Source organism: Ambystoma mexicanum, chromosome 8, assembly GCF_040938575.1.
Source record: "Ambystoma mexicanum isolate Mex_15411 chromosome 8, UKY_AmexF1_1, whole genome shotgun sequence".
In the NCBI taxonomy this organism is placed as follows: domain Eukaryota; kingdom Metazoa; phylum Chordata; class Amphibia; order Caudata; family Ambystomatidae; genus Ambystoma; species Ambystoma mexicanum.
Genome location: NC_090929.1, coordinates 662,645,557 through 662,661,638, shown reverse-complemented (window position 1 = coordinate 662,661,638; position 16,082 = coordinate 662,645,557). Strand labels below are relative to the sequence as shown.

General features: G+C 48.8%; 1 protein-coding gene across 2 annotated transcripts in view; it reads left to right on the top strand.

The window, feature by feature from the left end:
* PHF13 (PHD finger protein 13) overlaps nt 1-16,082 on the top strand; it is a 108,228-nt gene that overhangs the window by 67,350 nt on the left and 24,796 nt on the right. Inside the window, exon 1 of one of the 2 annotated variants that reach the window (XM_069610420.1) lies at nt 13,913-15,500. The exons of the other annotated variant lie outside the window; for it this stretch is intronic. Coding sequence (XP_069466521.1) covers nt 15,465-15,500 — 36 coding nt within the window. The 5' untranslated portion in view covers nt 13,913-15,464. Of the gene's footprint in view, nt 1-13,912; nt 15,501-16,082 lie in introns of those variants that run through there. 2 annotated transcript variants of the gene reach the window in all.

Sequence of the window (16,082 nt, the reverse complement as noted above, 5' to 3'; positions counted from 1 at the left end):
TAAATGTTGAGGTTTTGTACTGCACCATCGTGCTACAGAAGCCAGAAACTGTGCTAAGCTCAAGTGTGCCGCCTTGTCCCATGCTGAAAACGTGGTGAAGGGACGCCTACAACTTGAATATCCTGACATATGATTTCTTGAACAATTTCCTTTTGCATAACATTTTCCCACATGACAATAGGTTTATTAAAATAGGCCCTTTTTATTTTGACAAGACACCACCAAGACTGCAATATTATTATTTGGTTGTCATAGCTTGCTCCCATCTTTAGATTTATATAGGCGTTTTTCAAACTCAATTGAAGTTCAATAAATACCCTTGAACTGTGGTCACTTGTATCTGTCTTACTATTGATACCATGCCTTCCTTACATAGGATAGTGTACCAGGCAGACACAGTATTAGATAAAGCAAACAGAAAGATATATCATGTTTGGAAGTGTGTGCAGAGCCCACACGAGAAAAGCCCTGGAAGAAGAGTGCACCAGGCAAAGTAAGTGTGTGCATTTAAGAAAGCTCTGGCGGGACACTATACCAGGCAAGTGCATTTAAGAAGGCCTTGGCAGGAGAGTACACCAGGCAGTTGCAAATGAGTTCACTTACAAAAGTCCTGGTAGGGAAACTCCAAGCAAGATGAAAGTTACAAGTGTGTTAATTTAAGAAAGTCCTGCAGGAGAGTATACCGGGCAAGTGCAAGAGTGTTCAAGTGAGAAAACACTGGTGAGGAAGCACACCAGACATGGACAAACTGAACAGTGTATAAGAAATACATCACCTAAAAGGGGTCCTGAGAAGAATATCAGAATAAGTAAAAGGCTGTCTGAAACCAGATGTGAAGAAAAGTGAAAACCTGGCAAGAGACTATCCCAATTCTCCTACCAAGATACAAACGCACAGCTGCGATGTTATGCATATTATTTGCATTGTTGAACAAGAAAAGAGGAATAAAAACCTGACAAGTACACTAGGTATCCTAACAAGACAAAGAGTGATACAGATTTACAGCCAAATTGTTGTTTTTTTTGTTTACAGTTATATTGCGGATCAAGAAAATAGGAGTGAAAACCAGCAGGAGGTAACACCAGGTATCCTCACAAGATAAAAACAAATAGCCAAGTTGTTTTGTGTACCAGTTGTGCTGTAGATAAAGGGAAACTCAAGGAACTGATTTCTTTGAATATACAACAGGGGGAACAGAAATCCAGGGGAAGGGAACCACGCTCTTTAATAACAAGCTCTGTCCTTCTGGGACTTTTTTGTGTTGGAGTTACGCATTTTCCTTTTTGAACATTTATAAACCACTGAAAGCCATAGACGTTACCTTTTTCACCTTAGTGTTTCTTTTGTTAGAATGTGAGGGCCAGAATAGTATGTTAGACATAGGACGGTTTTGCTTTGGACATTCTGACATTGAGAGACACCCTCAAGTTTTGGTTTTAGGTAAGGAAACGCCTCTTAAAGCAGCGACATAGGGGCATTTCCCCATCTCCTTTTTATTTTCAATAAGGGTTTATGGCCAAAACTAAAAGTCTCTGTATCCCTGTCTCATTCCTGGTTCCTCACAGGAACCAAAAAGGTAGCTCCTTGTAGATGTTGGTATCAAGCTAGCCAGGTTCTTCTAGGTTACATGCAGGAGCTAAATAGCTCCCATCGCCCCCTCAATTTCAGGGAGGTAAATTATCTCATTGATGTTGAAGGGCCTAAACAGATATGCAGGGTCTTTCAAGTCAATCGGCTAAAACCTCATTATAGCAGGAATGACTTGGTCATGGCATTAGTGACAGATGGAGAGACTGAAGAGAAGACAGATCCCCTCCTGCACACTCGAGCTACAGATTGGTCAGTTGAAGGTGTCTGAAAAGCAATTGCCAGACTGTCACGGTTTACCGGTGTGTTTTCGCTGACTCCAGGTCGTGCAAATTGGGGGACACATGATGTGGACACTGGCGACAGTAAGCCAGCGAAAAACAGAATTCACTACATGTCTGATAAGGTAAGGGACACCATCAAGGAGGATGTTTTTTTCAATATGTTGGCCCTAGGGGTAATAGAGCCATCCCACAGGCCCTGGGCAAGCCCAGTGCTACTGGACTGGTCAATAAAAAGACCAGTGGTTGGAAGACTGAAGTATACTTTTGTGTGGACTCCAGTGTAACCAATTCTGTCACGAAGACATATACTCACCCCATTCCTCGGGCAGATGAGCTCATTGACAGGTTTGGTGCTGCCAAGTACATGAGTACCTTTGACCTCACGGCAGGTACTGGCAGGTCAGCTTGACAAACAGAGCAAGGTAGAGGTCAGCATTTACCAACCCCAGAGGACATTATCAGTTCACTGTTATGCCCTTTGGATTGAAGAATGCCCCTGCCACTTTTCAGAGGATGGTTAACCAGGTTTTGTCTGGCCTGGAAAACTTCAGTGTCGCCTATTTAGACGACATTGCTGTGTTCCGCCACACCTGGGAGGACCACATATCCCACCTGAAACACATGCTTCAGGCTCAGCAGAATGCAGGTCTGACTGTCAAGGCCACAAAGTGTCAGAAGAGCAGGACACTGACTTACCTAAACCTCTTGAAGCCAAAGTACAGGTTGTGAAGGATTGGGACATCCCCACCACACAGACACAGGTTGAGAGCTGACCTAGGCCTCACTGGGTACCACCAGTCATTCATCAAAGGGTATAAGACCATTGCCATTCCCCTGAATGGTGTAACTTCAAAAAAGAAAGCCAACAAAGGCAACTTGGACCCCTGCACGTTAAACTTTCTTTCATGATTTGAAGGATGGATTGTGCAGAACCCCAGTTCTGAAAGTGTCAGACTATGGTTAGGAATTCATTATCCAAACAGACGCCTGTGACTTTAAGAGGGTTGGATATCATCGGGAGACTTCAATTGAGGCACGAAGAAGCAATCCTTGGATCCTGGCTGAAGGTACAGTCTGTTTTACAGCTCCGGTCAGTGAAGTAAGACCAGGAACATCCAAAAATTGAATCAAAATCCCTCCCCTTAACTTCTCCCAGTAACAGACGGAGAAAAGAACTCAGAAGACCCCTGGCCACTTCAGAACCAGTACCCAGCCAGCACAGAGCGTGCCCTGCTAGGCTCTGCAGCATGCATGCTCCCTGGACTAGGAGTGCCAGAAGGTCTCTGAAGCCGAAACCGTAGATAAGGCAGTTGCCTGCAACACACTCCATCGCTCTGGGCCATCTGACTTAAAGGACAAGTCAATCCCATTTAAGAGGTGGGCAGAAGTGCAACGACAAGCACCTGCCGCCGTCCATCTTAAAGGGCATTATCCAGTCAGCCTGCCACCTTAAAGGACATTCTCTGAGTTCCTTGATCCGCAACCGCCTGCAACGCTGACTGCCGTCAAGCCTCCAACTACCACCGTCAAGCCGCAGTTGCTGAAGGAACCAGAGAAGTCGCAACCAATGCCTCAGACCACCCCCCACCCCCAGGCAGCACTGAAACGATCCCGAACACAGTCGTCATGAATGCCAGCCTGCAGCCATTCGCCAAGCTTCGCTCGCCGAACCTTCTTTCCGCCCGATACCCATAGCCAACTCCTGCCTCATAGCCAACTCCTGCCTCAAACTCTTTTCCAGAAGCCTGAAAAGCACTCTGAAGTGGAGTCAACACTTGCCTAGCACCAAGAACAACTACTGCAAGAGGTACATTATATTTCTATGACCCTGGTCCTTCCCAGAAGGCCCCTAGAGTCATTTTAAGATGCTTTCTTCCTTTTTGCTGAAGCCAAGAAGCCTTTAAAAAACGATTGTGGGTATGAACCATACCAACTATCCTCTTGTCAATATCCACAGTGCATCACTTTTCCTTCTTAGAAATGGTCTGTTCTCTACATTCCTTTACAGGGTGGGTTGTATTTAGTAGTGTTATTAGAGTGTCTGTTGTGATAAAGTAGATATTTTTATACAATTTTGAATGGACGATGCTTTTATCATTGGGTAATAATTGCATTTTCACTGTGTTACAAATAACGTTCCACGACCTTTAGAGGAGATAAATCGGCTGTTACGGCCATGTTACCAAAATTGGACAAGGAGGTTTATAATTTTAATTGTATCCTTTTTTAATCCAATCTGTACAGATCCATTCTGGTGTATTAAAGGTGTGGGGCTGATTGATGGTTTAGAAACCGATATTCACCTTTGCAACCCCGGAATGTGATTTGTCACACCCACCATTTCAACTTCACCATTAATCATTCTTTTTATGTGTATCAACTTTCTCCATTACAATACCCAGACCCGATTTAATTGCACATAGAAGTGCATCAATGGAGCGTCCTCTTCCCCCTGACTGCTGCTTCATAGAAAACATTAAACGGTCAATAATCGGGAGATCACTGATCCAGGTCTCCTGTAAACAAAGAATGTCAAAATTAATAAGAAATCGTGATTGTTGTGGAGATGAGAGTAGCTGCATGTGTTCCAAGAAGCTAACAAAAGACTATTGCTTCAATTAGTTGACTGAGGCATAGAGCCCCTCCCATGCATAGCAATTAAAATAGGGGGCCAGGCATATGAGACTGATCTAATTCTGTCCAACAAAGTTTTGTTAAACACTGAAAGAACTTGTTCGCCCCTGGTTTTATACTAAAAACCAATGGGTTGCAAGTCCACTTCATCTCCCCATCCACTAAGCCTTAGGGCGAGAGTCATATTTTCGATTTCCAAGTGAGTCAGAGATGTCATAGCCTAAGAGTAACAAAACTGCATTTCTAACCAATTTGGAATGGAGACCCAATTTGACCGAAATGCTAAGCAATTCTCCTCTGACCAAGTGTTCTCTTGGTCCAAAGAGAATTGCTTAGCATTTTGGTGCTGGACTGCCCTAGGGCAGGACAAAGGCTGATATGTTTTAGATATTTCTCCTCTGTGAAAGATAGTGAGCCGAAGACTCTGGGTAAGTCTCTCGTACAAGGGAATAATGTCTGGCAGAGGGCCTCCAAGGACCGCCCTTGTTTTTTGCATATTTAAGTAACTTTGGGTCTCACCCTAAGATACTAAGGGAATCCAGACGTGGACCCCATTGCTCACTATTCTTAGAGGCACAGCTCCACCCTACTGATGAGGTCCAACCAGACCAAAACACATGTCTAGGGTTGCTGTTGGTACTCTTGTTCAGAGGAGAATTGCTTAGCATTTCGGTGCTGGACTGCCATAGGGCAGGAAAAAGACTGATATGTTTTAGATATTTCTCCTCTGTGAAAGATACTAAGCTAAAAACTCTGGGTAAGTCTCTCGAACCTGGGACTAATGTCCAGCAGAGGGACTCCCAGGACCCCCACCCCCTTGATTATTTTGGAGATTAGCAGAACCAAAGTCAGGAAACTAATCTTTTCCCAAATTTGGCATGTTTTGGTCCGAGTAGACAGTCAACATACTCCGATCCAGAATGCTTTCTGCTTGTACGGTCTTTAAAAAAAAAAAAACATAATATATCCCTTTTCATTGACTGTTATACATATTTTTTGTACACTTCGATTTTAGTGATTTAGGAGCATAAACCTGTGGATCAGATAGATTATCACAATCAGCACATTTTTACTGTGAGCCATTGATACTTGAGCGTAATTTATCGTCACTGCAACTTGGTCCTGAATTACCCTACACAACTAAGATTTTAAATTGCGCAGGAACTTTCGAGAACCTCTGTTGTCAGGTTTTTGCAAGTTTTTAATGGAGGTCCATTCCCGGTCTTAACTTGAGCATCATTGGTCATATAAGGGGGCCCCATCACCTGAACAAATTAGGATCCTGTGGCAATGACTGAAGCGGCAAACCTGTCGCTGTAGGTGTTTGGAACCATCCTATCACAAGCACTAATAAAGCCTTCCAGGAAATAAATGTTTGCACATAGGTCCTTAAGGGTTGACTGCCCTGCCCTTATCTCGCAATGTAATGGATCATATCCTCTATCCATAGATTGGAGGATACAAGATAATACCTGAAAAGAAAAAGCATCCACTACTTGATCAGCAGGGGTCAAATTAACAGGAGTATTAAAATTCTGACCCTCTGACCCCTGTGCAGTAGATAGGATAACAGTGAAATTAATAAAGACAATAAATGAAAGTGTGGCCAGCTGGTGGCAAGTGCAGACATCAGGATTCAAGTGCTAGTAGGCGCTGTAGGGATACAGAAACAGTCCCCGAGTGCAAGGGTTCCAAGGGGGGTAATGCAGGTGTGCAACTGGCTGGGAGGGGACATGGGCCCGACATCAGAGGGTAGCCAGGTAACCAGTGCAGTTTCAGATTCGGCAAGGAGATCAGCAGGGGAGAGGAGGAGAGAAAGCAGAAGCAAAGAGGAAGGTCTTGAGGTGTTTCCGGAACCGGAGAAGGTTCTCTTCAAGTTTCAGAGAGGCTGTTCCAGAGGGAGGCCCCCGCAGAAGAAAGAGATGTACCACCAATTTGCTGCTTGGAGGAACAACTGACCCTGAGGGAGTTGGGGGCGAATGAGCAAAGAGCTTGAGAAGGAAGATATTTAGGAAGAGAGTGTTGAAGGTATGGAGGTTCCAGAAGGCATTGTGGACAATGCAGAGGGTTTTGAACTTAATCCTCACCGAAACTGGGAGCCAGTGCAGAGATTTCAGTCCTGGAGAGATACGATCCCTGGGTTTAAGACCAAGGACAAGTCTTGCAGACCTGTTTCGGATGAGTTGCGGGGGTTGGAGAGTAGAGGCAGTCAGATTTAGAAAGAGGCTGTTGCAATAGTCCAGCCAACAGAGAACTAGAGCTCTGGAGAAAGTGAGCTTCTGGGGGAAGGAGAGGAAAGGAAGAATACCTCTGAGGAGGTGCAGCTGGTAGTGTGTCTTTTTAGAGACATCAGAGATGTGGGGAGAGAAGGAAAGTGTGAAGTCGAAGACGACCCCAAGGTTTTTAGCCTCACAAGTGGGAGCAGGAAGAGAGCCAAGAGAGGCCGGCCATAGAGTGACAGCAAAGGAGGGAGCAGGTGTGCCGATGAGGAGAATCTCTGTCTTAACACCACTCCTGGATGGCGGACAGACAGTCAGGGATGAGCGAAGGAGAAGAGGTGGTGGAAGGGAGTCTGAAAATGAGTTGAGTTTCGTCCGCATAGCACTGAAAGTTAGGGCAGAGAGCGGCAATGCGGTGGGCAAGAAGTGCCAGGTATCGTTTGAACCGCCAGGGAGAGAGGGCAGACCCCTGGGGAACACCAAAGGTAGAGTTACAGGAGAAGAAGGACCCAAGTTGGCTTGGGAGGGTCGATCAGAGAGGAAGGAGGTCAGCCAAGACAGGGCCGGTGATACCCAGGTTATCACAGAGACAATTCAGCAGGATGGCATGGTTGACCATGTCAAAGGCAGAAGAGAGATCAAGTAAGTTGAGGACACAGGGGGAGCTTTTCCAGGAGTTTGCCAAGGAAAGGAGTGATGCAGATTGGATGATAGTTAGCCGGGCAGGAAGGATCAGCAGAGGGTTTCTTAAGATCTTAAGAAGAGGGTGCACAAGGGAGTGCTTCAGGGGATCGCGAAGACTCCAGTGACGAAGGAGTGGTTGCAGAAATCAGCCAGAGCAGGAGCCAGAGTTTCAATGTGGTCCTTGATGGTTTTGGAGGTACAGGGGTGAACCTGTTTTGACAAAACTTTCTTAGATCATGTCTAGAAACCTCGCCTGAGGAGGAGAGAGAGAGAGATTTTTTTTTTTTAAAAATAAAAAAAAAAAGAAGAGGTCCAGCGGAAGGACAGGAAGCATCCAGGTGGGTACACCCCCTCCGGAACGGTTGGATATGGGTGCGGAGAGGATCTTGTAGCCATCAGGGAGGAGAGTGTCAAAGCTTGTGACAGAGCTGGCCATGAACCATGTCTCAGTGAGACCGAAGACATCGAGGTCAAGTTCCTCCAGGAGGCGGCAGATGTCAGGAGTGTTTGACAGCTGAGCGAGAGTTTAGAGTGGCAATATGGAGAAGGTTACCGCCCTTGAAAGACTTCCGGTGAGGGGTACAAATCAGAGGTACGCCCTGCAGAGGTGTAGAAGAGGCCTGAGGAGGGGCAGAAGAGGAAGGAGGCGGGGGCAAGGTAGCCAAGGAGGAGACAGCAGTGGGAGGCAAGGAAGCCATGGAGGGAAGAGAGGGCACAGCAGGAGAAGACAGGAAATTGATGAGGCGCGGGAAGCGTCTATCAAAGAGGAGAAGGTTGGCTTATTTAGAATTCTTATGCCCACAGGCCTCAAAGTGATGAGAAACAACAACAACAAAAAAAACAATACATTCAAAATGAGACAACGCGAAGGAAAGATAAAAACATTAGGAAAAAGGCAGCAGTATGAAAAAAAGGCAGCAGTATGACAAAAAAGTACAAGAAGGCCCAGCAGGGCCCCTCAAAGCACTTTCCATTGGCTCAACAAGGTTAAACCACCAGACCAAAGTCAGAAGATCCCATAGGCAGATATTTAAATAGTCTCAAAAAAAGGGGAAGGGTTCTTGCACCGCACCGTACCACAATGCAGTACTTATTGTCCTGGGCACACCAATTGTCCAGTTCAATTCTACGCAGAAACTTCAGATCAACACAGCGGACGACCCCAGGCTCAGAGCTTGCACATAGCCAGGCAAAGATTGTATTACGGGTGGCCTCAATGGGTTCATTCTGGAGGGATTTTGTGACATTGGTGATAATGAAGTTCCTGTTGTCCATGACCAGGGCTCTGGTGACACCATCTTTAGGCATCGGCAGATTGGATTTTTTTTAAACGCTAGCCCTTCAAATTAGCCGGTCTGGGCTTCAAGGATTTACGGGAGTCCCGTGTGGCTTCTTCCAACAACGCAATTGTGCACGCTGGCAGGGTAAGGTCGCGATTCAGTGATTGTATGCCTCCCAGGGATGGAGAGAATAATGGTAGTGCTGCATTCCTTGAAGGCATAGCCCCTGATCCGCAACCATATAGGGAGACCCCTAAGCTTGGTAAATAATAAACGGTGTCAGTCAAGAGCATGTCTGTTTGTGTTGCTTCACAGACTCAAATTTGATTCCAGGAAGCAATAGAGCAATGAGCCCGTAGACTACTACATCACCCGAATGAGGGACCTGGCAGCATTGTGTGGGTTTTAGCAAAAACGTCAAGCAAGTCACCTGCGACATGCTGGTAGTCCACACAAATTCCAGAAAGGTCCAGGACAAGTTTATTCAGGAGAAGGAGATTGACCTGGATAAAGCAGTAGAGATCTGCAGGACTGAAGAGGAAACCTCCAGCAGGCGCAAAGAAGTTGGAGTCCCATCACCAGTCCCCGAAGTGACCGATCTACAGTGGAGAGGGCGCAGGGACAGACAGCCCTGCGATACCGCCAGAGATAAGGCTCCCAAATAGAGAGAAGCACCAAAGTGCTATGGATGTGCCAGCACCAAGCACATGGTGAATGATCCGGACTGTCCAGCCAGGAATAAAGAATGCTCCAAATGCAGAAGTTTCAGCCACATGGCTGCAGCCTGCACGTGGCAGGGAAAGGCAGTCACCCACGTCGATTGCGACAGGGACTCTAGCGACGACGACCGGCACAACAACCCCATGGTAATCATGGTCAACGCACTCCGAGCTAGGAGAGAGAAACCCCACTGCGTCGTGAGAGTGGATGACATGGAGACGCGGGTCATGGTAGATTCAGGGTCGGATCTCACCATCCTCCCCATCCAGACGTACAAAGAAATGATGGGACGAAACCAAGTTGAAATCAGGAGCACCAAGCAGAAACCGACAGTCTTTGGAGGGGCCACCGTGGATGTACTAGGCTATATCAAGTCCAAAATTGAATTCAAGGAAAGGTCCACCACAAAAGTATACTTCTCGTCCCAGGGCCCAGCCGTGTTGGGAATAGGACGACCAACATAAGCTGAGCATACAGCTAGTCCCCAGCACCCCGATCAAGTTCTGCTGGTCTCATCAGTGGGAGTGCCGGGTCTAAGAGAAGCATTTCCCGGTTTATTCTCCGCAACACCCGGGAAAATAAAAGAATATGTGCACAAGATTCGCCTCAAACCGAATGAAATTCCCGTAAAGCACAAGGTCAGACCGGTGCCGGCGACAGCAAGGTCAGCACTCGAAGCTCAGCTCCAGAAGATGGTTAAAGAAGGTACCATAGCGAGCGACAGTGGAGTCCTCCGAAAGGCTGACCCCAGTGGTACTCATCAAGAAAAAGTCCTCCAACGAGCTGAGAGTCTGCATTGACCTACACAGTCTGAACTTAGAAGTGGTCACGGAAAGCTTTCGACTTCCCAGCATCAATGAAATAGTGCTCATGATGAAGTAAGCAACCATATTTTCGAGGCTTGGTATGCAAGATGCATACCATCAGATAAACCTGCACAAGACCTCACGCCCACTCACTGCGTTCATCACCCTGTTCGGAACGTAACAGTACACACGCATGCCGTTCGGCCTCTCCTCAGTGGCCTCGACATTCCAGAGAATGATGAACTCTTTGTTGCATGGCATTGCAAACGTTTCCTTCTTCCAGGACAACATCTTGGTGTACGCCAAGGACACAGAAACCCACGACAAAGCACTGAACGAAGTACTGAACAAGCTACAGGACGTGGTTGTCCACCTGCGCCACGAAAAATGCATATTCAGCGCTGGAGAAGTTGAGTACCTGGGCTACCGCATCTCGAGAGACAGGGTCAGCCCCAAGAAAAACCTACTCAAAGCCATAACCGACACCCCAGCCTCGATGTCTAGGGATGAGCTTTGGTCTTTCAGAATACTATGCGAAGTTCGTCCCCAGATTCTCCGAAACTACATCGCCCCTAAGGGAGCTCCTCAACAAAGGCGCAGCCTACATGTTGGAACGCCAGCAAGATGAAGCGTTTGCAGAGGTCAAAAAAAGGATCCTGCACGCAGCCTGTCTCAAACCCTTCAATCCTGAATGGCAGTCATGCATCACGACAGATGCCAGTGCCTATGGGTTAGGCACCACCCTTACCCAGAAAAAGGGTGACACCAAAAATATCGTGGCCTTGGCATGCAAAGCACTATCTGCATCGAAGAAAAACTACTCCACCGTGGAAAATGAAATTCTGGCCTGGGCCGTGGACTATTTCAGGTCGTACGTTTGGGGTACAAAATTCCGATAAGTCGCCAACCACAAGCCCCTAATTCACATGCCGAGCACTGGCGGCACCAAAACAGATACTCTGAGACTGGCTAGAAAATGCGTGGTGGCTTCCATAAGTGACCTGAGGAACAGGGACTTCATGGAGATGAGCGAGCGGCATTGGCAAGAAGAGATGGAACAGGACGGTGCCCTGCGCCCAATAGCAGAGTGGTTCTGCGAAGGATGGCCCAATGAGAGAGCAGTCCCAGAAAGCCTCCATCCGTATTGGAAAGTTGGAGACGAGATCACAGTGATGAACGGCCTGGTACTTAGAGGTGACTGCGTCATTCCCCCATCATCCGCATGGTGATTCTCTGCAGAGCACATTCAGGGCACTTGGGCAGCAACATGACGAGACGCAGGGTATGCGACGTATATTGGTGTCCCGGAATGGATCAAGACATATGGGCGATGATTGAAAGGTGCCAGGAGTGCATGAACAGTGACAGGCGGCTGACAGTGAGACAGGCACCCATGAGCCCACAGAATCCCGAATCCCACACGGCGCCTGGCACAAAATAGGTCTGGATTTCATTGGCCCGCCGTATGGCATGTTGGCGGACCACAAGTACGGATTAGTAATGGTGGACTACAAGTGGGTAGAGATCGAATTTGTGTCAGACATCACCACAAGCACAGTCATTGAAGTGCTCAGCGCCGTTTTTCAGAGGGAATGTCTCCCTGAGGAGATTGTAACCGACAATGGAGTGCAGTCAGTCTCCAGGGAAATGGAAAAATTCCTGAGAAAACACAATATGTGCAAACTGAGAGCCAGCTTGTACCACCCACAAGCTAATGGACCAGTGGAAAGGGCAAACCGTTTTATCAAAGGCGCTTTGCAACTGGCGTGTGCATCAGGCTAGAACCACACAAGATGGTTAAAGAGGCCATCACAGCCCACCGCATTACGCCCAATGCCATCACCGGAGTTTCCCCCCCTTCAGCTGTGGTGAGGGGGCAGGGCTGCATCCATGCTAGTACCCCTGTGGCTACACCAAATCAGAGAAGACGAAGACATTGACATGAGACACACTGTGTTCCGCATGCAAAGGAACGAGGAAGTCATGAAATCCCACAGCGACCAACACACGGCGGCCCATAGCACAGAAGTCAGTGAAGGCGACCTAGTAAAGAGATGTCTCCCTCTCAAAGATACCACTACTGGCTCCAAATACAGCAGGGCAATAGAAGTCACCAGCAGGGGAACCAACCATGTCCACACTAGCAACGGAAGGCGATGGGGAAGGCGATGGAACCTGGAAAGAGTGGCCGTGTACCGCAAGAGGGCATTCATTGAGAACCCCTCCAGGGAAACAGGAAGTTGCCATGATCAATGGGGTTCAGACAGCGACCCCCAGCATTCGGAAACAGATGTTTCAGGAGAAAAGGATCAACGGGAACATGAATGCATGAAATCCCCCTCCTCCCGAGAACCACACTGGGAGTGGGAGGAGACACCAAAAGACCTCGCCCCACTCGACACGCCTTGCATCACCACCCAAGCCCCAGGGTTTATCACCAACCAGGACAGACCCCAAAGGGCGAGAAGAAAGCCCACCAGGTTCACAGATTTCATCATGAACTAGCCACCATCTTTTCCGACCAAAGGAGGTGTGTGGGGACTCTGCCTAGCGAGATCACACCCACGTGATCTCGCAAGAGCTGCGAAGCGCACAAATGTCAGGAAAGCGACAGAACTCATCTGGAGGCAAAAGGAGACAGTCAGCCCCAGCACTCTTCCTGCCTGAGGACCACAGTTGTTGCAGGGCCTGCCTACAGAGGCCCCAGTCAGCCAGAGCATAATACCAAGGCGGAGGGCAGCCTCCTGGGTGCTCTGTCTGTCGTGAGTGTAAATATAAACACACTAAGTTGCAGTGAAGCCAACTTCATGAACTGGACAGCTCCAACAGTGAGTACCTACACCAGCCCTGCCCTAAACTCCCCAGTTCCCATGTTACAGGAGGCATCTCAAACAACCCATTGACCCTCAACAGTGTCGTGTCATTTGTCCAGGCCAGCACACTACGGTCGAATTGGCTAAATGCACACACACCCTGACGGCGTTCCGCTTCAGAGCTTTCAGGTCATACTTATGGTGAAAAGCGCTATACACATGACAAATTACAGTATATATGCTGTAAAACGTCGTATAGTTGTCATTGTGCACGTTTACCCGCAAGCACATTAAATGTCAGTTATATTTGTATAGCACCATTTGGGTGGAGTGTAGGGGATATGAAGGAAGGTCGGTCTACAAGTACCAGGTTGGCTTAGCTTGACAAGCAGGAGTGAAATGGCTCTCGAAATAAGCAGGAGTGAAATGGCTCCCGAAATGTTGCTCACGGAAAGCGTAGCGTTGACTAGCTCTTGGTGTCTGGGTACAGATTCCGCCAGTGTCCCCTTTGTCACGAGAAATTGCGAGCAGCGTATCCTGGTAAGGAGCGTCACCGCTCGCATGTCAATTAAAGCGGTCAGAAAGAAAACAAACATGTCAGAGATAGTTAGCCCTCGTCCCCTAATGTCAACACACACGGAATGGACTATGAAATTGGAATTCGCTCGAGAAAAAGTAGCTCCCTCAAAAAAATATACCAGAAAGAAACAGAAAAAGAATGTCAGACAACACCCCTCTCCACCATACGATCTGAAGCCGCAGGCGGGAGTCGCCGGCCCACCCCCGGAGAACCTTCCCGAGAGGTTCAACAACCGACAGAGAGGAACTTAACCCCGCCCCGTCCGCCAGGGAGGAACTTAACCCCGCCCAGTGCGCGGGTAAAGACTCCATATACCCTTCCCCTCAGTCTGGACGTAGAACGCACGTATGGGGCTTGGCACCTGCTCTCCACAAGGAAGAGCTAGAGAAGTGCATGAAACGTTAATGAGGCGCCTACCACGAGGGGGGCACTGGGGGAAAGGAATTCCCATAGCATTGCATGGGAGAGAATGCTGGTCGCGGCACCCTCCTCTCCCCGCCCCATGGCTTGTCCACGAAAGGAGGGGTAGGAGTTAGCCTCAGACGACAAGGGAACGCATCCATCCCTTAAGCTAAGGCAGCCTTCGGGGGGAGGGTTGGGTACGTACAACGCCCTCTTCCCAAGAGTCAGAGCTTTAGAGGGAATAAACAACGGGCAATGCTGCGGCCCAACGATACCTCCCACCTTACAGGAAGGGTAACTTCACATCCGTCTGTTCTCACCACCACGAGGATTATACTTATTAAAACAGAAAACGCATACCGTTCAAGTTGCGCCCACCCTTCCGGGTAGTACAGCCCCTGTGGCATTCAGAAGCAAGTACTCCGAGGGGAGGGAAGGGGACACCCCCCCCCCGGTCCTTTTTAACCAACACTTGTGCCCGAGCTAGGGAGGGGGGTGCTTTGGTACACCGAGGAGCGGCAGGCACTCTGCCAACACGACCACCACTTCATGAAGGGATATCACCCCCGCCTTACCACCTGCACCCTCCAGTACCGGAAACTGCGCGCCTCAAACCGACAACGGGATAGGACTTACCACACATACCCCCTCTCGCTCCCGGGCGGCAGTGCGCAGAGAGAACAGCGTGGCTACCATTTTACCCCGTGGCCCAGATTTGAGAAAAACGCGAGTCCGTGGCATTACATCCAAACAAGAACTATATAATCCCTTTAGCACCAGGTACCGGGCCGTGCCCCTACCGGTGCGGGTCTGTCACTGAAACCCCACCTACAGCTGTGTCAGTGCGGGCAGAGAGGTCGTGTGTGGACTCGTGGCTATCCCCGACTAGGACAACCCAGACGTCAAAGGGGCGACCGAAAACCCCGCCCCCATCCTCTGCCGGTTGAGGCAACCACTGAGCTCTCAAGATACACGAGGCAGAAGCAACCGAGACGACAGCACCCCACTCCCGGCCGCGGGGGTACCGAAGACCTTGGGCAGCAGCTCCACCCCTTTCCCCCCTCATTAAACCATCCCACTCCGAAGGCATGAACAGTACCCGTTCCTCAGAGCTATAACCCCACCCACTTTATCACCGCCACTCGAGCACACCAAGCGCAAGTGCTGCTGCGTGACAATCCCGGACGGAGCAACTGCGACACACGGACACGGTCACCCCCCCCCCCCCTCCTCTTTTCGGTCACTCAACAGGCATCCCGTTGGCGTGAGGATCCGACAGATCATACTGTGGGAAGAGTGGCCCTCGAGTATACGATACCCGGGCCCTCGAGCAACTTTCACCCTGCCTCCACCCCCGTGAACATGTGGGGTTAAGTGCCTTCAACCGCGAACCGATCGAGCTCTACCCTGCCGCCTCGCTCACCAGCTCCATTTTATCTCTCGGACAGCATCAACATGGACACTTCTTCTACGTCCACCTTTGATTCTGAGGTAGGTGTACAGCCGTTTCGTTTTCTTTCCAACCTTGGGGGGGTGGGGTCAGAATTTCAGAGGGAGTTGTATTGTTATAGTCGTGTACTTTATTTTGGATCTGTGCCATGAAATTAATACGCCGACTCGCCAGAGATCCTGGCAACATTAAACATTTGTATTAATCCGATACCAAGGCTCTTACCCTGACCAGAGTCTGGTGCCTCGATTGGAGCAGTGTGCAATATGGTACCAGACGGTAATAAAGCGCTCTATCCAGATCACCAGTAGTAGGGCAGCAAGCGGTGTGCATAGATCCCTGGAACTAACAAAACGCAAGGTGCGAACTACAGTATCACACGCACGCCGTGCGCAGGGTGTTTTGGCCCGTTTAGGACCCGAACTTAACGCCATTTTGTTCCTTCGCCTAAAAGTACTTTTCTTTTCCCAGTGGCAACACCATCCAAGGGGCCACGCGAGTGTCCCTTTTCTCAAGGTTGTCTTCTACTAGCTGGATTCCCTCGTGGAGAAGAAACGGCTTGCCCACAAACTTGATTCTGCCCAGCAGACTATTTTTATGTGTGCACTTTTCAACGTGCCCTA